The sequence below is a fragment of the Strigops habroptila genome, chromosome 3, assembly GCF_004027225.2.
Source record: "Strigops habroptila isolate Jane chromosome 3, bStrHab1.2.pri, whole genome shotgun sequence".
Taxonomy (NCBI): domain Eukaryota; kingdom Metazoa; phylum Chordata; class Aves; order Psittaciformes; family Psittacidae; genus Strigops; species Strigops habroptila.
Window position 1 is genome coordinate 76830426 of NC_044279.2, and position 24571 is coordinate 76854996.

The following is a 24571-nucleotide window of genomic DNA, read 5'->3' on the forward strand; positions in this document are numbered from 1 at the left end:
CTTTTTCCTTTTCCTTTTTCCTTTTCCTTTTTCCTTTTCCTTTTTCCTTTTTCCTTTTCCTTTTTCCTTTTCCTTTTTCCTTTTCCTTTTTCCTTTTCCTTTTTCCTTTTTCCTTTTCCTTTTTCCTTTTCCTTTTTCCTTTTCCCTTTTCCTTTTCCTTTTTCCTTTTCCTTTTCCTTTTCCTTTTCCTTTTTCCTTTTCCTTTTTCATTTTCCTTTTTCATTTTCCTTTTTCATTTTCCTTTTTCATTTTCCTTTTTCATTTTCCTTTTTCATTTTCCTTTTTCATTTTCCTTTTTCCTTTTCCTTTTTCATTTTCCTTTTCCTTTTTCCTTTTTCCTTTTCTTACCTTTTTTTTCTTTTCCCTTTTCTTATCTTTTTTTCTTTTCCCTTTTATTTTCTTTCTGGCTACTCCCATGCTTCCCAGATAGAAACTGAAGTGAATAAAACACCTTGGAAAAAGTATTTTGTCTTGAAAATTCCAGCCCAGCAAGAAATTACTAAAAATTTTTTTAGACAAGGTATTCTTAGGTATCATCCTACAGAGATGTTTGCAGAGACATCTATTGGGGGTCAGTCACCTAAGTGTCAAAGCAGGTGTAAGTTTATCTGCATCAAGCTTTTTTATTCCAGGGTTTCCCGGACTCTATCATAGCCATAGTTCAGCTATGCCATCTAGATTTTGCCAGTAGTAGATGATGACATAAGAAGTATGCAGCAGGTAGATGTGGAATAACCTGTCTGCCTGGGTTGGGCTTTATCCAGTTGTCTAATAGAGATTGGCTAAAACATGGAAGCATGGAATCTAATGCCCTTCCCATAAGGTTTGTTTCCATTAATTGTGACTGAGGTATCTGGATGTTTCTTCATATTTTTCAACAAGCTGTGACACATGTATTCCACATCATGAGGAAGTTAACATGCTACCATACCTGTGACAGGAGGAGTAAATAGAAATGGAGAAGAAAGAAAAGAGTTATTTCCTATCCTATCCTATTTCCTATCCATTCTTATTGTTGGGGCTTGCCACTATTGAGTGTTTTGTTTAAGGTATAGAAAGCCATGTCTTTTATGGCTCGACATTAAATAGATTTAATATTATCATGGAATACTTCTGGATACATAACAGGAGTCAGACAATGTTTTGTGACATTGTCAGGCAGCAAGCATGAGTGACAGCTTACAGCAGCGCTCTAGCTGGGGGGCCCATTAGATCACATCATGGTAGAAGAAGATAAAATAGGTCATTGTAATGTGTAATGTAATGTGTCAGGCCATTCACAAAGCATGATAATGAACACAGCTTAAACCCAAGAAGCTTGTGAGGATTGGTGTCCCACCTGCCCGTACAGAAGTTTATATTCTTGACGTGTACAGTGATAGCCACATGCAAAACCTCTCACAACATGACGAGGGCTAGCTGCTTATACCTCTTCTTATACCTCCCTGCTTTCTGCACTTGTATATTTTTTTCAGCAAAATATATTGGGAATTATCCTCTTCAGAGGGAATTCTCATTGTTTCTACCCATCACTGGTTTGAGTGCTTCATAATTTACAGCCTGTTCTAACTAACAGGTATTCTAGGGAGATTATTGCCTCCGCAAAGGGTGATGGGTGCAGGGGAACACTGCCACTGTCTGCTGCAGGACTGATTGTCTTAGACTAGCACATTGTGGCGATTTTTGTGAAGTACTGTGGTTCCTAAGAAAGGATGAATCATGTCAGATTACAGTTCCACACAGTCCATGATGCTGTGCCCATCAGCACCAGTTTGGGAAAGGAGTTAGAACAAGGCAAGTACACAGTGAAGCTTCTTCCACTAGGGCCTCCCTAATCCTGACACTCTTGAGAATGAGCTCTTAGTGCTTATGTTATGAGAAATGATGGACAAAAATTTCCTGCTTGCCTTTTCTATGATTTTCATTATTTTCTATTCTCACTGATTTTCCATTTACTCCCTGTCAACTTTCTTTTTTTTTTCTGGGGTGAAGCATCTTATTCTGTTTAATTTGGTCCTTGTTCAGAAATTTTCCATTCTTTGGTCATTGTTAACTACTTTCTCTCTGCTGTTTCTAATGCTACTGTCCCCATTTTTGAGATGGAGGGGTGAGAACTATAGCTGCTGACTTCAAGTTACAAGTAGTCAAACAGATGCCCCAGGGATTTGTACAGTGACATGATGTTGCTTTCTGGTTTGTTCTCTATCGCTTTCCTGACATTTCCAAACCTGCCTTTTTCACATCCACTGAGCTGACACTTTGGAACTATCCACAACAACTCAGAGGTATCTTTCCTGAGTGGGAATTGCTACTTTTAATTTCATTGCTGTGTTCATATAGTTAAGGTTGTTTCTTCCCATGTCCATTACTTAGCAGTCATCCGCACTGAGATTCATCTTGCATTTCAACAGTATTTTGAAAACCATCTGCAAGTCTTTGTGATCAGTTTTAATTTTTATTACCGTGATTTTTTTTTCTCATCAGTAAGTTTTGTCACTTCATTTTTCCCAGATCATTATGAAATATGTTGAACAGCTCAATGAAGTTGTTTCCTAACTTTTAATCAGTTGTTAATCCTCTATAAGACGTTCCCTCTTATTCTTTGAGAGCTTAGGAGGTTTTTTAAGAGTCTTGAGTGAGACATTTCATCACAAACAATTTAGAAATACATGTTTTATATCAAGTGATCACCTATATCCACATACTCAGCTCCTTCAAAGGACTCAATCAGATTTGTGCATTATGGCTTCCTTCTACAAAAGCTATCCGAGGGGCAATTGCTATGTTATTTCTCTCTTATGGCCAGTAATTCGTTTCTTTATTATTGTTTCTAGCAATTTCAGACATGCAGAAGTTAGATGTTGTGCCCCCTGCATCCCCTCAAAATGCTTTTCAAACACTGGCACTGCATTTGCTGCTTTTTCTGCTAGTGCCGAGGCTGGGTTAGGTCTTTCATTGTATGCCACAGTTTAATTGCTCAGCCTTTACTATTTCATGTTCAGTTTAGATTCCAGTCAAGATTTCTAACATATTGAAGCCTTAGATTTACTCGTGTTCATTTACTGGTTTGTCCTTAAACCTTGTCTTCCAGTTCTTCAGCTTGAGACAGTTCTCCTCGCTCTTCTCTGCCAAGAATACCCAAGTGTGGGGATCTCCTTACATCCTTACAGAAGATACATAGATGCAGAGAATTCATTTAGCTTTTGTGCTTCATCCTTATCTTCTTTGAGCACTCTTTTTACATCTCAATCATCTGTCAACCCTACAGACACTCTGGCAGGCTTCCTGCTTCTGTTGTCTTTGAAAAAATTTTATAACATGTTTTTATGTCTCCAGCCACTTGTTCCTCAAGATATGCTTTTCAACGGACTTATTACGGTTTCTCATTTAACTCGTTTAACAGATCTGTTCTCTTTTCTGTTTTCCTTATTTGGGTAGAACTTGCGCTTTTTACGGGACAGTGCCCTCCTTTACGCAGCTGTTAAACCAGCCTGGGCTGAGGCAGCAGCAAGAGCAGGTCCTTTTGAACTGACATCATCATTTTAAATATGGGGTGTACCAAGTATTTCCAACATTAGAGACTGATAATTGTCCGTACCCCACTCTGTCCTATGAGAAACACTATTCTGTGCCTCTGCCTCTGTCCCCATGCCCACTCCTGGCTGTCCTCGTCCGCACACGTGGACGCATTACTGATGTGGCACACTGTCACTGCAGGGAGGAGCCTGTTACAGGCTGAGCTCTCCTTCTCTTCCTTCCCTTAGATGTTAATGAACCTCCTGCTTTCTACCAAAGTGCCAGAGGAAAGGAGAGCTGCTACAAGGTATGGAGTGAGTGTGGCTCTGAGACTTGGGTAGGGGGAGCTGTGTGGGAAAGGTACTAAGGAGCAAAGGGGGTGTTGGAAGGAGAGATGAAGTACTGCATGGTAGAGGAAGAGCATGAGAACCCAGTGCCATCTTGTTCATTACCTTCAACAACAGGGCAGTGCTTTTGCAGGACAAATTGCTGTGCCTCAGCCAAATCCGAACAGCTGGAAACTGAGGGAGGAGGTGGGCAAACAGAAGGAGGTGCTTCCCCCCACCCTAGTTCTCCACACTGACCCTTCCAGCACAGCAAAGATTCGTGATTTTATATTCGCACAATACTGCGCAGTGTCGGGCTACTCTTTTTGGGGCTGCTGTTGCACAGGCTTCCCATGGTGCTGCACAGCTCTGCTCTGTCATGATTGGAAGTAGCACAGCAGACCCAGGTTCTTCAGGGAGATTAAGCACCATCCTAGTCTGGGGCATTTCTTACCAACTGCTGTTGGTTAGAAAGTCCTGAAAGTTTGTTTGTTGCATTGCTCTGGATGACAGGATAGCCAAAACTTAAAAGCGACAGTGCTGAGCAGTTTAGTGACTTGTTGTCCCTTATAAATTTTACCATCTTATCGCTGACAGTCAGTGGAGCTGCACTGTTAACTCCATAGTAAGAGGTTTGTGTTTTTGGAATGGAATATTCCCATGCCACTTGTATGTGGCTTAGCTGGTGAAAACAAAGCTTTTATCTGCCACAGCTTTTCTAGATAGTGAGTCCCTTCTTCATTGTTTCTGCTGATATGTCATCTGGAGTTTCTGTACAGATGTTCAGGGTTGAATTCAGTCCCTGGTTACTCGTCAGTCCAACAGGTGGTTCTTACAGAGCCAAACAAAGACACAGCAGCTTGTGCTGTATATCTTGATGAAAAACCTCACTGGATGGAGCTGCAGACTAGAGATGTGCGTGCTGCAGGCATAAAAACTTCTGTTCACATGGCTCTTTTAAGTAGGCATGTTGTTGCAACTATGCCCTCCTTCTGTGATGATAATTTATGAGATTGAGCAGGGCTGAGCCTGAGCAGTCCCTGAGTAGTAAACTCTTCACAGGTGGTGACCTTCCCTGGCATTGTTATTGCTGAATTTTGACCCAAATTGGTGTAGGGTAATGGTGTTAAACTCTTTGGGATGCTGCTGTCAGACTGTGTTGCTTGCTGACATGATTTAGGCCTTGGCTCTTTTCATCAAAAGAGAGATGCTGATGTTCTTGCTTAGGGAATGGCATTCTGCCAAACTTATACACCTACTTTGTGTTCTCAAAGCCATTCTGCTTTTCACTTCTCCTTTTATGAATCTTCTGCATCAGTCCCACAGAATTGCAGCAGCCTTGTGCCCATTGGATCCGCCTCATTACAGTGGGGAACCACAGAGAAAATTCCCCTCCATGCAGAAAGCCAGCACAAAATGGAGGGTACTGGTCAATTCACACTCAGCTGAAAAATCCTCCTTTGAACATTGCAGAGGCTTCATGGTAAACTCTGTAAAAGGTGATTTTCACGCAGAGCATGATGCACAGTCTAAAGCTGTCATTGGTTACTCAAAAGCTAAAAGGAGTTGAACCGGGCAGTTAAAAGTGCAATCTGGCTCTGTCTGCAAACTGCAGTGTTGTCCTTTGGGATAAAAGGTGCTTGAGGAATGTAAGTTATGACAATAATGAAAAAATTCCTGTCTGTCTCTGTCATCAGGTGGTGCTCGAAGTCACGCACATGCAGAGAGGGAAAGAATGGGCCCTGGCAGGGCAGTTTTCATGAGGCCCCAGTGCTGACCCATGCAGTGTGAGGATTCTCGAGTTACAGATGGAGGGAGGAACAGGATCAGAAAAACAGAACTGGTTTGAAGCTCAGGTGATGAAAAGTGGTAGGCTGGAGTTCAAAGACAGGATTATTGGCTAGTGTTGCTTTAGTAGTTGGTGCGGGAAGAGCTTAAGGCCACAGCATTACTGCATTGCTGATTTATCAACACAGCCAACGCTGTGTACGGTATTTGAGTCACTTCTAAATCCAGCCACTAGCAATGAAAAGCACATTTAATCCATGTGTTAGGTTGTTTGAAGAGATATCTGTCTCCTGGTTTCTCCCCAAGGTTGGGATCACCAAAATTGAAAAGGAGGTAAGAAAGGAGATTTTAACTGTTTCACAAACCCCTCTCCTTTTGAGGGGGTCACATCTCCGATAGCATCTTGTAACGTTTGGGATATTGAAAAATGAAAGGCTCTCTCCCCTCTTGCCCCCTGCAGAGAGAACTCACACTGTCTCTTCTGTGACCAAGGGGCAAAAATCAAAGACAGGATTTGTATTTAAACAGTTTATTGTTTTTAAGTGTGATGGGTTTTTTTTTCCTCAAGCTGGGATTAATGCTCTGCTCTTGGGAGTTCCAGGATTCATCTGCACTCTTGGCTCTGATCTCTCTGCAGCAGCCCACAGCTACAAGATAAAACACTGGAAAACATCCCTCATTAAAGTAATTCTCCCTTAGTCTTTTTCTTCAGTTCTTATCCATGAAAGAGTATCATTGTTTAACTAGATCCCTCAATGGTTAATTCCTTTTTGATTTAATACCCATGTGCTCCATTAGCATGCAAGAGGCTCACGCTGGCTGTGGGAGGTTATAGGCTGAAGCTCCAAAAATGTCAGTGCAAGTATAGAGGACAGTTCTCAGATCAGGCCTGAGTTGCATCTGCAGAGTTACGCCGATGCCTGGAATAAGAGCAGGGCAATCAGAGGACGAAACTACGCTATACTTGCAAATCTGAAGAGGTATCCGAAGTAAGAATTAAAGAGCATCAGTAGATCGACAGAGAGAAAAGGGGGTGAAAATGTTTAGAATAGCTGGAAAGCTGAACACTGAGAATAAAGCATGTTGGTAAAACATAGGGTGTTATAGTTCAGTATTGATGAATATTGACAAAAACCTAAGGCAGTGGGCTGGAATAGCAGCTGTGTAGCAGATCAATACTAAGCTATGTACTCCAATGTACATGGGAGGCCCCAACACTGAAACAACCCCAATTGCTGTAGGACAGGTTCATGCTGAATGAGCAGATCTGTCTATGGACTGCTAAAATATTTGCTTTGGTGCCGCATAGCTCACGTCAGGCACAAGAATACAAATTCACCTCTAAGCAGCAATAAAGAGGGTGCTAACAATCCAATAGGAAGCATGTGAAGATCTTTTTATAGTTAAAAATGAGAGTAACAAATCTCAGAACTAACCTCCAGTGATGTTATGGCCCCTCTTGTGGATCACTTTATCTGGGCATTTTTAGTCTAGTGCAAAGGGACTCTGCAAGCAAAAACCAGACAACTTAGCCAATAAATAACTGCTTCATACAGTTAACACACACAGATGCTAGCTAGGATTTAATGAAATATTAGGCATTAGCATACTTCTTATTTGTGTAAAGGCGCCCAAAGAGTCTTTGCTGATAAGGCAGGCATCAGTCTGGAGGGAAGAGTCAGCCTCCATGGTTGCCATCTACCACCAGCTGGGTCAGGACTGATGCACTGACAGCTCAGTGATCCCAATGACTTGTGATTGGTCCTCAGCTAGACTGACTGTCCCAACTAAACCTCCTGTGGTTTTGTTTTTCATATCTCTTTCCATGTTGGTGTTCTCCACTTGAATCCCTGGGCTACTGCTGGTGCTGTCTCAACAGCCCTACCTCTGTCTATAATTTTTGCCCCGAAGACTTTCTCCCAGCTCATTCCCAGCAGTTTGAGTCAAGTTGCACTGTACCAGAGCTTGGCCGTGGATCCTTGGTACACATGTAATTAAATCCTTGGGTTGTGCGTCAAATGAAGCTTATAGCAGGTATCACAGAGAATTACAGTCACCTGTTGATTTTAAAGTGGCATAATTTTGGAGCTTGCTCAGTATGAGCACTTTATATTTTGGGGATCTTGTCTCAGTTCTAACAGGAGACAAGAAATAGCTCCCTAACTAGAGTTATTCATACAGTTTCTTTCTAGGGCTTTCTGGTTAAGAATGCTTTGGATGAGGCAAGTTGGCACTTCTCAAGCTGTAAAGTCTGGGTGTCTTTGTGAGGGGCGAGGTTAGGTAATGGAATCTTTGGCTTCAGGATAATTTGTCCCAGATGAACCTAGTTTAGTAACCATAAAAATTACTCTTACATTGGGGCTGTCTGACAATCTTCACAAGTCAGGTTGCAAGAGCATCTACCAGCAGTGCACTTGCTTAGTGTTGCACTACGCTATTTCTTGTGTTGCCACTGGCAGCCTCACCACTGGGTTGCAGGATCTGTGATCCAGCCATAGGAAATCGGTAACTCTCTTGATTATAGAAGTGGTCCTGCTGGGATACATCTGAGTTACATAAGCAGGAAGTGGTGAAGAAGCGAAGCTTACGTTGCTACTTCCCCTGCCACATCTGCTCTGCTGATGAAAAGCAGGCTTTGGTTTGCAGGCTGGCTGGTACATTTCAGACTCCTGGGTTCCAACACTGAGGTAGGGTAACTGCATGCCTTAAATTTGTCAGTGCTACAGTTTCACTCTCTGCCTGCTCTAAAGTAAGGAAATACAGCCTTTCTGCAAACAGTTTTTCCAAGTTGTGGAAAGTCCATGCTAAGTTGTGGTCGTCCATGCTAAGCCATCAGACAAAAGATTCTTTCAACCTTCAGTATTGTGGCCCTTGTTGAAGAAAAAAAGTTGTTGGTTTGTTTTTGGGTTTGTTTTTTTTTCATTTTGTCCACAATTCGTCTTACTCTTGAGATAAAGAGTAAGTCACTGTAGAGAGAAATGCATTCTTCTGTTGCATGACAGTCATTTGCGTTACTTGGAACTGTGACAGAGTACTGGTTGGTCTATACAGAAAGTTTTTCCCTGCTACCAGCTTATTTGGGTGATGTGTGCAAACTTCTCCATGAGATTGCTACAAAGAGATCTGTTGGAATAAGCATGCACAATAAGTTGTTTCAACTACTGACTTGAGCTAATTATAGCCTCTTAGACATGCCATCTCTTTTAGTTGCTAATGTCTTTCCCTGTCTAGTAACTAATGTCTACCAAAGATTGGTGCATGCTCATCCATGTACAAACCACAGCATTGCCTATAAGCTATCTAGAGGCTAGACTCAGCAGTCCCAGCTGATGTTGATGAGCATTTACTTCTTCCAGCTTTGCTCTGCCACCAAGACATAGCATGGAAGCCATCGCCAAGTTTGATTTCAGTGCTTCTGGAGAGGATGAGTTGAGCTTCCAGGCTGGCGATATGCTGAAGGTAAGTGCAGCCCCAGGCATTTCTGAGAGTACTGACAGATCTTTCTGTGCTTCCATTTTCCTTGACAAAACAGGTGAAGACGCCTATAATCTGGGATAAAAATGCAGGATACTTGTCTCCCATGGGGCTTGCTATAAGTCAACCAACAATTCCCAGGTCACTTGAGTCTGTGTCCACTTCACTTGATTTTAAGTCCAGAAACCATGGATTTAGCTGCCCTGCAGTCCTCCAGCACTCAGCAGGAAAGGCTAAGTACCTTTGCTGGGGCAGAAATCCAGTTCTTCAGTAGACAGATTTTGAGGGTCCTGTCTGTTTTCATTGACTATATAGGCAGTCTAGGACGACTACATTTACTATGTCTAAAGGCAGGCAGGATGTGTGTGGTCCGGAGGGATTGCTGTCTTCTTTACCTCCAGGTCTTAAACTATTTAAAAGATAGTTATCATGCATTATAGAACTTATATCTAACTTCTCACTGTAAGTAATTACTGTTAGTTGCCACAGGGATTTTAGGCAATTGCAAATGGAAGTCCACGAGACAGTCTGTTACACACTTAATGGAAAAGTTTAAGAGGTTCTGGGCTAATAACATTATATATACCCTTGCAGGAATTTAGCAGTGGGGGAATGGCTGAAGTAGGGTTGATCATATACAATGCAGAGCATGATAGAGTCTCCTTAAAGTTGATTTGCATGTGTTATGGTAGGACAGTTCTTGTTAACCCTAACAAAGTCCCACAGATGAAGCCACACACTCCTCCACCCTCATTATTGAATCCACTTCTTGGTCCCAGTATAGCTGTCCTGTTTAGGTTGAAAATGCCTGAATACAACCATTGAATACTATTGAATATAACCACCAACTCTAACCATTCTATGATTCTATTCTGTAACTCTTCTCTAAGGACTTCACACCTCCAGTGTCTGAAAGGATGATGTACAGCAATATGATCTAAACCCCTGTTTGGCCAGGGAGCGTACAGGACCCTTCCTGTATGGTCCCAGCTATTCCAGCTAATAAGCAGATACTGGGTCTCAGCCTTGTCTCTTCCATCACTACCATTTTTTATTTTATTGGCCTTTTAATATTTGAAGCTTCGACAAAGCCGATGGCACCCAGAACTCATTAAGAAAAAAATACCAGCTTTTTCCAAGGGGTTATGAGAAGGTTCTGGAGAAATCTTTGACTTTTCAGTCTAGCTGAACACTCGTTCCTAATTCCTCCTTAGGGCAAAAGTAGTCCCCATGTCTCTACTGTCCCGTGATATTTACCGGATATCTTCTTCCTCAGGAGACTATCCTCAGGAGACTTCCATCTAGTCCCTGGCTGGGGTGATAGTGTTGTCCAGATCACCTTTCTGTTCCTCAGTTTCCCTTCCTGTAAAATCATTGTAGGCTAGAGCTTCCTTTCAAAGTACTTTGGAAGCTACTGATGAAAAATGCCAATCAACACGACAAATTGGTATTCTTATTAGTTGCCACAGAGACTTCACTAGCAGAAAAGTCAGACTGTCTCCTGCTTTAACATCCTTGAGGTAAACAAAATAACACCGTTGCCACCCAAGCCATAGTAGCAGTAAATTAGCCTAACATCTCTCTTCTAGCATATGCACACATACATTCATACCCTGTCATGAGCCCCCTCCTGCTGCCTGCACAACCTGCCAGCTGTCTTTTCTGATTTATAAAGGAGATAAGATGAACAGTATTGATGTAGAGATTAGAAAACAGGAAACATGAGGCCCTCAACCAGCAGTGACAGGAGGAAATCCATCCTCTCAGGCCCCCCACATCCTTCTCTGAGAGGATGACACACAGAGAGAAACCTGCCAGCCCTGCACCAAGAACCAGCAGGTGGGTCTTTCTGGAAACCTTGCTGCCAACAGAGCAGAGCCTGAGCATGATCAGGGTGTAGCTATCATCTGTAGTTGGCCACGGCAGCAAAAAAGAGCCTTAATCTGGCACTCACGGATGGGGAAAGATTAATAAGCAGGAAACTCCACAGCTTTCTATTCCCCAACCTTTCAGTATCCAAATGTATAAAAAAGACCTATGTGGCAAACAAGGCTATGGAGAATCATTCCCAGAGACAGTAACATCCTGGTTCCAACACTAGGCAGTTAGAATGTGGTTAGGCTCCCAAAAATTCAAGATTAGCTCACAAAACAAGTACTATTATTGTTAACAATAGATTTTAAATTAAGTCTTTTCCACTTGCTTTCTCCTTTTAAAACTATCATAGCTCACGCTTTCAGGCTCCTCTCCAAAACCAGAGAGAACAGAAACATGTTCTATTTCATAAAGCGGAATTCTGTCCCAGGAGTTGGAATGTCAAACAAAACACCAAAACCCAAAACATTTGCAAATCACAATGTAGAATCACAATGTAGTTGTATTCCTGTCCTCTCTCCTCTGGCTTCGGGGTGTATCGGGGCCATCAGCCAGGGAACAGTGAATCTGGGCAGTCCCTGCTCAGCAGTGCGGTCTCTAAGGACCATTAGAGTCGACATTAATATAAGCACACTTGAAGCTGCTCCAGTGTGTACTGAGGACTGGCTTCATGCACTCCTACAATCTCGTAATTGTAATAGTGGCTTTAAAATACCTTTTGCCTCCTTATCTACCTTGGCAAAGCTCAGGGCAGCTGAAGACTTAACCCACTGAATAATCTCCTGCAAAATGGCATGTGAGAGCACACAGTAACAGCTGTGCAGTCATAACGCACACACGCAGAGATACAGCTGTATATCACTCCATACCCATACGTGTCAGAGGACTTTTCACAAAATTTTTTTTCCTCCCTTGTGAAACTGAGGCGCTCCAGTATCAACAAGTAAAACCAGCACAGAGAACTCCTTAAACCCCTATTAAATCCTTCAGAGCTGAATTTCTCCATTTCACAGACATCAGAGACATGTAGACGGCATCCCCAGCCACCTGGACAGGCATTCAGATGAAGGGATGAAGTTAACAAGCAATCTGTCTAATTCTACTTGGCTTTCTCTATTGCTTTGTTCACTCTGAAGAGGTCATCAGCTACTAACCTTGCTGCATGGTGGGTGGGAAGTAGAGGGTATGTGGAGTCCTCTTCTATTCTTAGAAGACATTCTAGGTTTCTGCCAGACTCTTGATTACTTTTGCCTTTCTCAGGAGAGACGTTTATTCCATCCATCTCTCCATTGCAGGTTTTGAGCTCCCAGGAAGACTGGTACAAGGCTGAGCTCAGAAGTCAAGAGGGCTATGTTCCTAAGAACTTCATTGATTTTCACGTTCCCCCGTAAGTGTCACAGACCAGTGCGTCACTACTTCACATTTCCACAGCATGCAGTCAAGAGCATGTGTGCATGCATGCACAGAGGAAGACATGATAGAGGAAGCCCTGGTTATAACATACTGCAATTTAAGGCTGGCAAGGATTGCCATAATGCTATCTGCAGTTCTGCCAGTTCACCTCATTTCTACCCTGAAGCATCCTCTGTTCTTTCAAAGCTGAATGGCTCTTGGTGCTCTCCATCACTCTCCAGTGACTACTTTGTTATTGTTGCTCAGAGGGATGTCACTGCGGTGTGGCAGGACCTGCATTTAGACCTCCTCAAAGACGAGAACAGTCACTATGTGAAGTCTTGGCAACAGAGACAGAGGCTGAACACAAAAGGAAGAGCAAGAGACCTCTCTGAAATGAATTATAAAATGTAACTCCCTCCCTCCCCCCTCGACTCCTAAGGACATTAACTCCCTTTCCGCACCCTGCCATCCGCATTCCCACCCCCCGGAAAGCGTATGTGAGTTTCTCTCGATACACTAGAGGTCAGTGCAATGCTACATGAAATGTGACAGCTGGTGTTACTCATGGATTGACAGAGATGATAGACCAGACATGCCGCCCTGCTCCCACGCACATGAAGACACACACACAGACACACAAGCACCCTTCACCACGCGTCGTGACTGCACACCCAGACGTAGCGCAGAGGACAGGCATACCTTCACTTCTTCCCACTGAGTAGATGGAACTGTGCTTTTAGAAAGGACTGATAGGTGTTTAAACACATATTAAACATGCTGTCCTGCCCTGTGCCAGAAATGTGATAATGCATGGCATTTTTACAACCTTTTCCTTTCAGTTGGCAGAAATGCTCCCTGAAGCCGCTCTTATTGTCCTCCTTTGAAAAAGTGCTGCAGCATTTCAGGAGCAAAAAGGCAGAGCATGCACCAAGCGCAGTACTGAGAGCAGTAACACACTGGTGCCCTGAGCAGCTGAACTGGGAGTTACAGGGATTTTGAGGGTACAAGTAAGTGTCCCCTTTGGAGGTGGCACTTACTGTCCTTTTTGTACATAAACCAGCCTGTTTGGCTGAACTGAAGGATATTATTAGTCTGCTGTGCAAATATGGGCTTGTACTTTAGAGCCTCAGGGGGATGAGATCGCCCAAGTCAGTTGTTCGTGTTCGCTCTTTCACAGGGCTGCAGCATCATGCAGGGACACTAGCAGCTTCTTTTTTCACACACATTTTTCTCATGATGCTTTTTCTGTGCAAGAGCTGTGAAGAAATACTTCCACTTTGACACTTTTGTAAGAATAGCAAGTCTGCACTTTAAAGCAGTTCAGGCCAGATGCTAGATAGAACCAGATATAGGGAAGAAAGCAGTCTCCTGGTTTTGATGGGCCATTTTTTCTCATCTTTCTCTTGTCAAGTTATTATTGATACCAGTTATCAATGCTGATTAAAGTCTGATTTCCCTTTGCTAATGATGGATGCTGGAGAGGGACTCTTCATCAAGCGATATGACGAGGGGTAATGGGTTTAAACTTAAACAGGGGAACTTTGGGTTTGATATAAGAAAGAAGTTTTTGACTGTGAGGGGTGGTGAGGCACTGGAATAGGTTGCCCAAAGAAGTGGTAAATGCTTCATCCCTCGCAGTGTTCAAGGCCACGTTGGACAGAGGCTTGGGTGACATGGTCTAGTGTGAGGTGTCCCTGCCCATGGCAGGGGGGTTGGAACTAGATGATCTTAAAGTCCAACCTTAATCTTAAAGTCCAACCCAACCCATTCTATGATTATATGATACATAAGTAAACTGTGGCGATAGTAAAGAGAAGTATAATGAAACTCAAAAGTGGAAATGACACATCTTATGAAACTATCAGTCCTTAATTTGAATGCAATACAGGCAGTGAAGCATTACATAAGAGCAGAAGACTGCAGATTGTAAATCTTATTAGCTGTGGAATGGACATATATAAGTGTACATGATGATTTCTTTTCTACTGAAAAAATCCTATTGATGCTGTATTATTTTACTATTTATGGTGACTTTCTTATTATTACTCCAGTGCCTTATACTATTGTTTGTCTAAATTTACATAAGTATGCTTATGTATTCTGTGTTTCTGGGATTTTGTGGTATTATAACTCTTGCAGGAACCAATTTATTAGTACTAAAATTTTCATGGCTTGCTTCTGCTAAAAATTTATGTGTGTCCCTTGCAATATATCCATCACAGTCCAGTAATTTTAATCAGTTTACCTAAAACAATTTGATGTATGTTTGAGAATTGTGTGTGTATATATACATACACATTTGTAATTTAAAGTGTCTTTGACTAACACCTTACTGTACTGTGCCTGTAATTACAGTTTCAGCTGAGTGTTGCTTCTTAGCAGGCCAAAGCTTACGTTGTTCTCTTTGCATCTATGTGTTTTTACTGCTCAAAGAAAATGGCCTGCGCCCATCAAAACCCTATACCTTAGCATGTACAGGGGAGTAGTCCTGTGGGCTCCTCTGATCCTTTTGTTTCGTCTTTTCTCCACCCTGCTTATTCACGTTCTCCTTATCCTCAACTTCTTTTGTTCCTCGCCTTAATTCACATTCCTTATTCATGTCTCCATGATTTTTCCCACTTGACAGCTGGTTTGATGAGAGGATATCCCGCCACGAAGCAGAGAACATCCTCATGAGCAAAGGAGTTGGCTCCTTCATCGTGCGAGCCAGTCAGAATTCTCACGGTGACTTCTCCATCTCTGTCAGGTATCTGCTGCTCACAGCATTTCCCTGCTTCTTTTCCAGTTTAATGATGTCCCTAGTCTCCTCTTGACAGGATTCCTAATGTGGCATAGCCTCTCGGGAAGTCTGCGTGCTGCCAGTCACTGGCAGTGCTGCTGTGTTGTGAATGAGAACAAATTAGGCATCTGATTCCCAAATGTTTCTGCCTCTTTTCAAGTGACACAGTGAATGCCCCATTCCAAAGCTGCATCCCCTGGTGACCTGCTTCTCTGAAAGAGCTGCAGCAAAGCAGAGTGGTACATAGGACATATCCCACAGTGCAAAACATGTGCCTTCCATTTGTTTTAATTCCCTGACAGCTCTGGTTACTGAACCCAAGAATTCCAGTAGTACCATTAAGAGATTACTATTAAATTGTTAACTTGTTTCCCACAGGTCACTAAACAGCCATTGGACAGGAATGGCTTTTAGTTGCTTGCAGCCCAGCTACATTTCAGCAACTTATTGTAGCCTGGCCCTTCTCAGAGCATTTGCTTCAAAGCCAAGCTCTCAAATAATGGTCAGTTTCCTAATTTTCAATCTAACAATTGATAACCAGTTTTAAATTAGTGATTAGCAATGTGTTTTTCCAAGCAGTGTGCACTTTCTAATTCAGGGAGCTCAAAAACTATCTGTGAGGAATGCAGGAAAACATTCTGGTTACATTTACACCAGTAAGTACCAATAAACAAAGTACAGTCAGGGTCTTTCTCTGGCCCTGAGGTCAAGCAGCATGGCAGAGCTCTGACGCATATGGCTAAACCTCTTCACCCCACAGAACAGAACAGCTGTATTCAAGCAATTCACTGTGAACAGTTCCTTGTCCATTCTGTCCCCCTAACCATGGCCCAGCACTATGTAGGGGAGGGCTTTTGGTTTGGACCAAAACCATGCTAGCACTTTAACAGCTTGTGTGACTGTAGCACTCCAGGATAGCACTCTGTCCCTGCCTGGTCTCCATTCAGTTTATTTGTGCAGATGTAGCCTCTGAAATGCATGTTTTGAGTTCCTGGTATTAAATTACCAGGATGTGCAGGTAATAATTCCTTTTTTTTTTTTTTTTTTTTTTTTTTTTTTTTTTTTTGGTTTGGGTTTTGGTTTTTTGGGGGGGTAGGAAGACTGACCAGTAGTAATGATATTACACTAGGTATTATGTAATTATAAAACTCAGTGTATAGCTTCATATGACTGTGTCTGCATGTAGTGGTGACGCCCGTGGTGTGAAGTCAGTGCAGACTGTTAACAGGATGTTAACAGGAACCCGCAGAGGCTAGTGGGTAGACTACAACTGCACTTTTGTCTCCCATACAGAGTATGAAATAAAGCTATTAGCTATTTGTGGCTCTGAAAGCTCCTCCGGCCTTTATTTCAAAGGAGAGGCTTTAAAACCTTATACTTTGTTCTGATAGTGCTTTGTGACTGGGCAGCTCTGAAGCACTCCATGTTTGTAACTTGATGAGTCTTTTGAAATACAGAGCCACAGCTAGGTCCAATACACCCAAGGACTGCCACTACTTTACTTTCCAGAAGTCTAGATTTGCCCAAGCAAGAAGTTTTGGTACCCTTCTGGAAAAGACTTCTTCAAAAACAATGGAAGTGCAATCTGGTTGATGATCTCTTACTTTTCGAATTGGATCCAGGCATGAAGATGATGTGCAACACTTCAAAGTGATGAGGGATTCAAAGGGTAACTATTACTTGTGGACAGAGAAATTCCACTCACTAAACAAGCTGGTGGACTACTACAGGACAACTTCCATCTCCAGGCAGAAGCAGATCTTCCTGAGGGACAACAACCGAGAAGAGAAGGTAAACACAAACTATCCTTAGTAGTTTCTCAGTAAGAAACCTTTCTGTGGAAGGAACTCAGCCCATGACAATGTCTCAGTGTCAGGGGAGAGACTCTGTCCTTAGAAACCCAGTCATGTCCCTACACTGGTGGGCCCTAAAACATGGATTTTTAGTTGATTCAGTAGTAGGTGCGGTTATATAATTGAGTAGAATTTTCTGATTCTGTTTTGGATAGCAACAGGCAGTGCTGTAAATCTGCACAGAGATGCTTTGCTAAAGCTGTGCTAAGGCCCCAGAGCTGAAATTCTAAGACACCATACGCATCCAAGGGAAAGAGGACTTACCTTATTGAAATGCCTAGATTTCGTAAGGGCAACTACACAGCTGACTGGTAGGTTGTGTCAGAAGAATTTGAGTCTGGTTTCCTCATGTCCTTTAATGCACCCAGAATACAGCTGATATTACAGTTGGAAGTTTGTCTACTCAGAAGAATCATCCATCTTCTGTTACCAAGCGAACACAGTAAAGACTGTGGAGGAACCGAGGGCAGAACCTGGAGCAGTGACTGGTAGGAACTGAAAAGTACTGCTGAGAAGAACAAGCTGTGCTTATTCAGGGGAGATGTAGTATTTGTTTGAGAAAGCAGGGAAATTCCATTCTGATGAATGCCTCGTTTTGTGCCAGGGGAACAAGCAAATGACATAGTAGAGACTGCCATGCATTGCACGCACTGTACTGGGAGTGAACATGTCTGGTCACTGCAAAAAGCAAAGTCCTGCTTTACTGGGAAACAGATTCTGGTATTAAATTAGCAGGATGTGCAGGTAGAGGCAGGGCAGAAAGTACATGACTCGCTGACTGCAGCAGTAAAGTTTTATAGGCTACATGTGGGTCATTCTTGCTGACTCCAGAAGAGTGATGTTACATTTTTCAATCTGAAGAAGGGGCTTGTGTTGTTGTTTCCTTCTAGTCCGCTTATGCAGAGCTTTAAAAATGAATTAGTAAGGTATAAAATAGAGGCTATGGAACCTATGAGAAAGACATCACAGCGAAGGATTGTCTGGGGAAAGAGAAAGGAAGAGTGTATGCATGTATATCAGTAAAACAACCTGTTTGGGCTGACTGTGAGCAGGAAGGGAAAGAGAACAGCATTTGCTCTGAGATGCAGACAGGCAAATGAAAGAACAGGAGTCAAGTTTGCTTTGGCAAACACTCTGTACATTTGTTATGGTGATGGGCTCAGCAGGGTATGTTTAGCACTTGTCACAGTGGGGTTTCTGTTCACAATTCAAATTTCTAAATGCTACAGCCATATGACAAAATGATAGCAATATACAGATTTCAGCGCAGAGACAAATGAAGTCTAAGGGCTGTATTTTCAAGAAGAGCTTGGCTGTGTGATGGGCCACATTTTCAGCCCAGGATCTCCCATTGCTACCTTGTCTTCAGATGGAGAATGGCTATGACAAAGATGTAAAATACAGGATTCCTGAATTATCCTTCTGTTCAGAGGGGCAGGATCTTTCATTTGGAAGAACCTCCAAGGTAGAGGGTAGTGGTCGTGATCAGTGTACAATGATTCAGTCAAGGATGTGGTTGGAAGCAAAACCTGACCTCACTTCTGTGATTTTTATTCCATCAGGAGAGGCATGGTGGTAGCCTAGAACGGATGAGCCGGGAAGGATTCCACCTGGGTGGAGCAGCTGGAGAAGATCATTCTTCTATATCCAAGAGATATGTAGAACATCCTATCCCCATACCGCAGCAGCAACAGGTACTACCAGGAATGAGAGGCTGGAACGTCAATCCCTGGCACATGAAACATTGGCCTTAATTGCTTGGTAGCAAGTGAATAGTCAGTTTGTCAGAAATCTGACAACCTGAACCTGCTTTAGGAAGAAGAGTCAGTTAGGTCTTCATATGGGAGTAGCAGTGAAGATGGTGTTGTCTGGGGAGCTCCTTTGGTGTGTAATAAATATATGGGCTTTCATTTAGTCCTGTAATTTGTGAGTGATTGACAAACCAGTAAAAAATAGAAGTCAGTATACAGTGGCCCTTTCACTGTGAACCTGGGAGTACTCCTAGGGAGTTTTTGGGGCTCCATCCCAAAAACTGGAAAACAAGGACTGGTGTCATGGTTTTGCTTTGCTTAGGAAAGGACGTAAAGTATCATCCAGTGAGAGTGCAGAAAACCACTCTCAAATCTTGCAAGCACACACATATATAGTTTTAGGAACTTGTCTCTAGTTTGTCAGATAAATGAAACCTTGCTGCCTGTTTCTTTTTTTCTGAGTTATGCTACTGACATACAAGCACCACAAAACACATCACAGGGATGAAAAATAACTATGGTAACCCTAGGAGAGTTTGGTTTCTTCAGAACATTCCTCCTCTCTATCCTGTGCCCATTCTGCACACTTTCGTCATGTTGCATCCCTGATGTATGAGGTTTCTTTTTTCCTTACGCTTGCGTAGGAATGGAGAGGACAACTGCAGTAGCTGGTGCTCTCTTCAAAGTTCTTCCTGACTAATGTTATGGGAAATAGTTTTCATAGAGTTGGCTCGTGTCTCTGGCTAGAGACATTTAGCATCATCCAAGGAGAAGACTTGTCCTACTGAAGGGAAGAAACCCAAAAGCATCTCCCATAAAGCATGAGAGCTCCCACATAGCAAGGCCAGGGACAATTGTGAAATGGCTGTTTTCTCATCAGACAAGCTGTGCTGCCTGTCGGGTGACTGCTGATGGAATAATACAGCTTCTGACAAAGCTGAGGGCCTGCACTCTTTGGAGCACATGCTATGCATGAGTCACATTTGATAATGGAGCAGAAACACTATAGGAGTGAAGTGTCCATGTAGTAAGTCTTGCAGCTGCAAAGGCAGATGGAGTTCACTCACTTTCTGCCAGGGACAGGTGAGGCGCAAATTGTGCTCCAGTCTCAGGCAGCCTCAGCAATCTTTTAGGCTGATGAAGGCAAAAGTGAGACCAAGGGAGGTTTTGGAAGAGTAGGTGCAAGAAAGGAAGCAGCAAGATGAAGAGAACAAAAGCTGTTTACAAGCAACAGCAAGCACAAGCTGTTGTTCTTCCCTCCCTCTGTTGACACAGCTGATGAGGCCCTGTGTCACTGAAGCGCTGCTGCAACCTGAACTAACATGATAACAGATTCTGTCACACCATTATCATACAAAAAAGCTTAGTGTATTCACTAAGGGCATGGAGGGATGAAGACACTCAGCACCTCTCAGTTGTGCACACAAAAGAGAACTTGCTCCCTAGATGTTGTCTGCTTCCTCTCTCCATCTTTCTGGGCTCATCTGTGTTGATATGACTTAAGATGTGTGATCCTATGGCTTCTTTTCTTTGAACCTGATTTTGTCTCTTTTTTGGTTAATTGGGCTACTGGATTCTCAGGCTTGCTCCCTGCACTTTACAGCATGGAGCAGCCCAAGAAAAGTAACGTAATGAGTCGTCAGATATAGAGTTAACTGCATCAGCATTGCTGCCATTCCATCAGTATATGGGACAGAGGAAGAGCAAGGAGTGGGCAGGACTGGGGCATAATTACTCCAGATTGGCAAAAATCCCCTTGGCAAGCGTGGTTTTTCACCTGTGAGTTACAACAGCCTTAGGTTTTCCCCAAAAGTTCCAGAGGCCAAAAAAGCCCCTCTCTGACCACTTTTCACAGCAGCTGTGGAACACAGCTGAGGACACTTAACTTTCAACTTCTAAAAAGAAAAATACAAAATAGAACAGCCTAAGGTGACCTCTTCAATGAGGAGCATTGCTTGCAGGACTACAGCACAGGGAAGCAGATATCTAAGATGATTTACTTGAGGGTTGGACCCTGACTCCCTGGCCACCGACGACTCTGGAAGCCCCTCATTTATATGTCTCAGTATATATATGACTTTTCTCTTGCTGTTTTCTTTCTAGGATAGATATGGTGGAAGTCTGGACAGGAAAGATGGGCTGCACGGGCTAAGGGACCACAGCCAAGGAAGCGCAGCAGCTATGCAATGGAGACACACAGACACCTATCAGCAGACACCGGTAGGTGATGTACCTGGAAGGCCCCATCTGCCCAATTCAATGGGTCTCTTAGCAATGGCCAACTCTTTTGGACAATGTCACCTGCACAGAGGTTGCATAAGGAATAGTGTATTAAGCCTGTTGGGACGTATCTTAGAGGATGTTTCTGAGTCTCAAGACTCTATTCCAGCCACTTGAATCTGCTTTTGGGGCACTCTGAGGGTAGGCCTAGGGTGTTATATGAGCATAGTCCTAGAATTGCTCTCAAGACCAGTCTTATTTTAAGTCCTATGGAGAGTTGCTTCATGAAACTGTCCCATGCTACAGTGCTCCTTCTGTCTTGCAATGCACTTGTAGTCACACTGTCTCTTCCACTACTTTTGCTTCAGCCCTGAGAAGACCTGTCGTCACTCAGTTCTACTAGTCGCTACCTGGCACAATCTTTTGGACCTACTATGCCATCAAAGTGGGACTCACCTTCCTGGCACCCTTATCTGTCAGAGCCTCTTAGCACAGTGGATGTAGGCATATCCAGATATGTCTGCAGGCATCTGAGACTGCTCCCCTACCTGGATCCACACCTGGCAGCTGTCCTTAAGCAAGCACCTGCTCTGCAAATTCAGAAAGCATGGCATCTTTCTTTGCCACAGCCCATGATTTCACTGCCAACTACAAAGATTTCTCCATCAGCTCCTAAGAGTGTGACCTAAGGCACGTTCCTCTTCCTTGAGGAAATGTACAGCCCAGAACAACCAGAGAATCTAGATCCAAGGACAGAAGGGAAGGACAGCAGACCTTTCTCACGTATGAGTGAAAGAGGACAGACTGGATCAGGAAATTTGGAACAAACTGGGAAAAAGGGACACGTTTTCTTTTGGCAAAAGTCCCAAATCTTTATTATAATCCAGCTCAAAATATAATGGCTTTTATCCCTCAGAGGCTGTGGCAATGAATAAGAATGTGCCTTTGCCTACTATACCACATCAGTGATCTAGAAGCCACAAATCCAATTATAGGAAGGTCTTTATGTCCAGCCAAATAACTAGGAGCCATGTCTAAGCAGGGCCCTGAATGGAAGATTTAGCAAAAGTTAGTCTGTCTACTAACAGATCTCTTCATCTTGTGCCCACAAAATATATCTCCCAAATTGTCCATGCCCCATGGTGTGGGTGTCAACAGTTTCCCAGAAAAGAAGACGCTATGTCCTTTAAAACCTGATTTCCAGTCAAAATGGGAGATTGACTGCAAAGTTTCTTACAATGAAGTTCTTATAAGAAAAAAATCTGACCATAGTGCTCATAAAAGTGCAAACCTGAAATAAACTGATACATCCAAACAGTTCCTAAATCCTTTTGATCTCAGAGGACTGACCTTGGGGAGAGCCCAAAGAAGGTTTAAGACCCTCCCCTGTGCCCCAGAAGTGCCTGAAAGAGCAAGTATCATTCTTTACAATGTTCGCTAGACTAGCCTGTGTGCTGGTTCTCTTGATGTATCCCTCATAGTCCTCTGCTGGCTGAGGACACATTTCTACATCTGTACCAGCACCACCTCACTGTGTAGAGCAATTCACTGATAGTATAGAGCCCAGCAGGACTCAGGCAGGAGCAGCTCTCTGTGTTCCCATACCTGGCTTCAAACATGGCTACTACAGCTGATCTTACAGGGTGGAGGAGCCACGTGAACTCTATTTTCTAAGGACCTGCTCTCAGCCTGACTTTTCACCTTATGGCGCAAATACCCATGAATGCAGCGAGGCTGCTGAGGAGCCAAGCATCATCCCTTGGGTATACCAGTAAATTCATTCCTCCTTCCTGGCATCTTGGCCACTTCATGGTTTAATTGCCTTAATTTCCGTATGGTTTGTCCTCTCTCAGTGAACATATGTACTGGGGCATAAGACGGGTGACAGGAGGATGATCTTTAAGAGTTCTGGCTCATTGTTTCCTGTCTGTTTCTATCTCCTTTCCAGAGAACACTATGGGTCCGTGCCTTGTATGACTTTGATGCTGTGGAGCATGACGAGCTGGGCTTCCGCACTGGAGACATCTTAGAGGTCCTGGACAGCTCCAACCCGTCATGGTGGAAAGGACGTCTCCGTGGGGAACTGGGTCTCTTTCCTGCCAACTATGTCACACCGGTGCTCCTGTGAGGGCAAAGAATGCCCCAGAGGGCCATACTGGAGCTGCTTTTCTGACATGACATGGACAGAGAGGGAGTGCATCCTCCCTTGCCCTCAGGACAAATGGTGGTTTTGGTTTTGTCTTAATTTATTGGCAATTGATCCTTGGAAATGTTGGTATGAAAGGGAACTCTTAAAAGAGGATAGGATTTTTTTTCCTCTATTTTTCACATCCATGAAGGGTAGGGAGCAAAAATCCTGGACTGTTCATTGAGACCTTGTTGTATCCTCCCTGTCCTGTCACTTCTTTAGCTAAGTATTGTTAACTTCCCGCAGTTAGGTTTGTTCTGTGGAAATGCACCTCAGACAAGTCAGGCTTCAGTATTTAGGTATCCCTACCTCTTCCTTTCAAATCTGATAGCACTCGGAGTCTCTTAAGGCTCTACTTTGCCTTTCTTTCAGAGGCAGGAGGAATGCCCAAGTGAATGAAACGATCACTGATAACCACATTAATCCTTTGGGTAGGGAAGGAAAATGAGGGGGGTCTTAGGTTGAGGTGCAAGGCAACCTTGACTTTTCTAAATAGTTTCTGGCTTACTCCTGTAGTACTTTCTGTGGGTGTGGACTGTATGGATATACTAGATGAAGAGAAAGGATCCTGTAAGCTTTTGTACAAACAAACCAGTGGTGAAGATATGGGAGAGTGAAAAGCTGCTTTCTTTTCTTCTTCTGATAGTCCTGCTCTACTTTCTGCACCTCATAACAACAATTTGTCCCATTTTCAAGCTGCTCTCTGAGGTACCTATGCTTGTGTTAGACATCCTGGTTAGAGCAGGTCAGGCCCTTCAGCTGAATTAACGTCCACTGGATTGAATATCCTTCACTAGTTCCTTTTATGAAACTGAACTGGGGAGGGGTTGAAGAGATTTGGTGGCAGAAGTTCTTTCCCTGAGAACGTGGGGTGTTCAGGATCACTGTACACAACTCTGACTTGCTAGTAAAATGCCTCGTCCAACAGGTTAAGCTGTTACTTTACAGTGTGCAGAGAATAAATTTGTGGCCATCAAGCAGTCTGTTCTCTGTTCCAGTTTCTTTTGAATGAAATAAGGGAAATGAACAGGTTTTCAAAACATTGCTGAGTGAATGCCAGATGTGATACAAATATACTGCAAATGCACATTTAAAATGGTCCAAACCCTGTGAAGGAGACACTGCTGCATAACCACTTCTCAGGCAAGTTGATATTAAACAAGCTGCCTGAATTTTTCACAACCTGTGGGACCTTGACAGTCAGCAAGGAAGTGTTTATTTATCAGTTGTGGGAAAGAAAGAAAAGGCAAGTGAAAAACTCTAAAAAATATCAGACCCAGCAAGAAAAATGTTCTTACCTTTTGTTAGTCCCAGTAGGAGAAAAATAATCCAGGAAATAGGTTCTTGGTAAAGTCCAATTCAATGTAGCTGGCCTAAATAAAGCTGCCAGCTAGACAGAGTATTAG

The 24571-nt window shown here is 43.1% G+C and overlaps 1 protein-coding gene across 3 annotated transcripts in view; it reads left to right on the forward strand.

The window, feature by feature from the left end:
- GRAP2 (GRB2 related adaptor protein 2) overlaps positions 1–24142 on the forward strand; it is a 109429-nt gene extending 85287 nt beyond the window's left edge. For 2 of the 3 annotated variants that reach the window (XM_030480391.1, XM_030480390.1), the window contains exons 3-9: positions 8987–9089; positions 12275–12366; positions 15001–15120; positions 16776–16944; positions 18569–18700; positions 20861–20977; positions 22926–24142. In XM_030480391.1, coding sequence (XP_030336251.1) covers positions 9012–9089; positions 12275–12366; positions 15001–15120; positions 16776–16944; positions 18569–18700; positions 20861–20977; positions 22926–23105 — 888 coding nt within the window. In that variant the 5' untranslated portion in view covers positions 8987–9011 and the 3' untranslated portion in view covers positions 23106–24142. Of the gene's footprint in view, positions 1–8879; positions 9090–12274; positions 12367–15000; positions 15121–16775; positions 16945–18568; positions 18701–20860; positions 20978–22925 lie in introns of those variants that run through there. The other variant, XM_030480392.1, reaches the window with a different exon arrangement.
- Positions 24143–24571: the final 429 nt, after the last annotated feature.